Source organism: Lepidothrix coronata, unplaced genomic scaffold (assembly GCF_001604755.1).
Source record: "Lepidothrix coronata isolate B3197 unplaced genomic scaffold, Lepidothrix_coronata-1.0 Scaffold488, whole genome shotgun sequence".
Taxonomy (NCBI): Eukaryota; Metazoa; Chordata; class Aves; order Passeriformes; family Pipridae; genus Lepidothrix; species Lepidothrix coronata.
Genome location: NW_016690668.1, coordinates 3,369 through 4,279, shown reverse-complemented (window position 1 = coordinate 4,279; position 911 = coordinate 3,369). Strand labels below are relative to the sequence as shown.

General features: G+C 50.4%; 1 protein-coding gene across 1 annotated transcript in view; it reads left to right on the top strand.

Moving 5' to 3' along the window:
• Positions 1-360, top strand: part of LOC108510119 (olfactory receptor 14C36-like) — a 5,773-nt gene extending 5,413 nt beyond the window's left edge. The window contains exon 2 of the mRNA XM_017839810.1: positions 4-360. Within this exon, the coding sequence (XP_017695299.1) occupies positions 4-360 (357 nt within the window). The remainder of the gene's footprint in view (positions 1-3) is intronic.
• The last annotated feature ends 551 nt before the right edge of the window (positions 361-911 follow it).

Sequence of the window (911 nt, the reverse complement as noted above, 5' to 3'; positions counted from 1 at the left end):
TTTACTATCTCTTTAGGACTTGGCTGCTTTGTTTTCATTCTTTTCTCCTATGTGCAGATCTTCAGGGCTGTGCTGAGGATCCCCTCTCAGCAGGGACGGCACAAAGCCTTTTCCACGTGCCTCCCTCACATGGCCGTGGTCTCCCTGTTCCTCAGCACTGTCTTGTCTTCCTACCTGAAGCCCCCCTCCATCTCCTCCCCATCCCTGGATCTGGCACTATCAGTTCTGTACTCGGTGGTGCCTCCAGCTCTGAACCCCTTCATCTACAGCCTGAGGAACCAGGAGCTCAAGGATGCCTTGAGGAAAATGATGACTGGATGCTTTTCAGGAGCAGTAAAGTTCTGGTTTTCTGGTGTGTAGCATTCAGAATGGGACTCCTTCATGGCCCAGCCTTCCTGTTCAGCTTTTTCATTAAGGTCATCAGGTTCTTCTTGCAATAATTTTCTGTGCAATGAAATATTATTGTCCATCTGCCTTCTAAATTAGTATCTACCCATTGAATTTGACACTGACATGTATAGATAATGAATTGTGCTCGCAGCGTATTTAAACAAAATAAAGAACCCCGCAGTGCCTTCTTTGTCCAAGACCCTTCTTCTCAGATGTTCCTAAAGGACAGCACACTGCAGGACAGGGTGTTTTGCAAATGGGAAGGGGACAATAATCCCAGCCCAGCAGCACTGCCAGGGAGCAGCAGGGCTTGGTCTTTCCAGAGCTGCTCTCTTTCCACTTCCATACTGTCCTCCTGAGCCCCTTTCTCTCTGTAAGGCCTGAGTGCTCTCTGAGCACAGTCCTGGGGGCTGGAAGCCCTTGGAGCACAGGCAGGGACAGGCCCTGGGAACTTGTGAAGCAGAGCTGGGCTCCCTTCCAGCATCTCCAGGATGCTGTGGGATCTTCTGAGGCCACTGCAT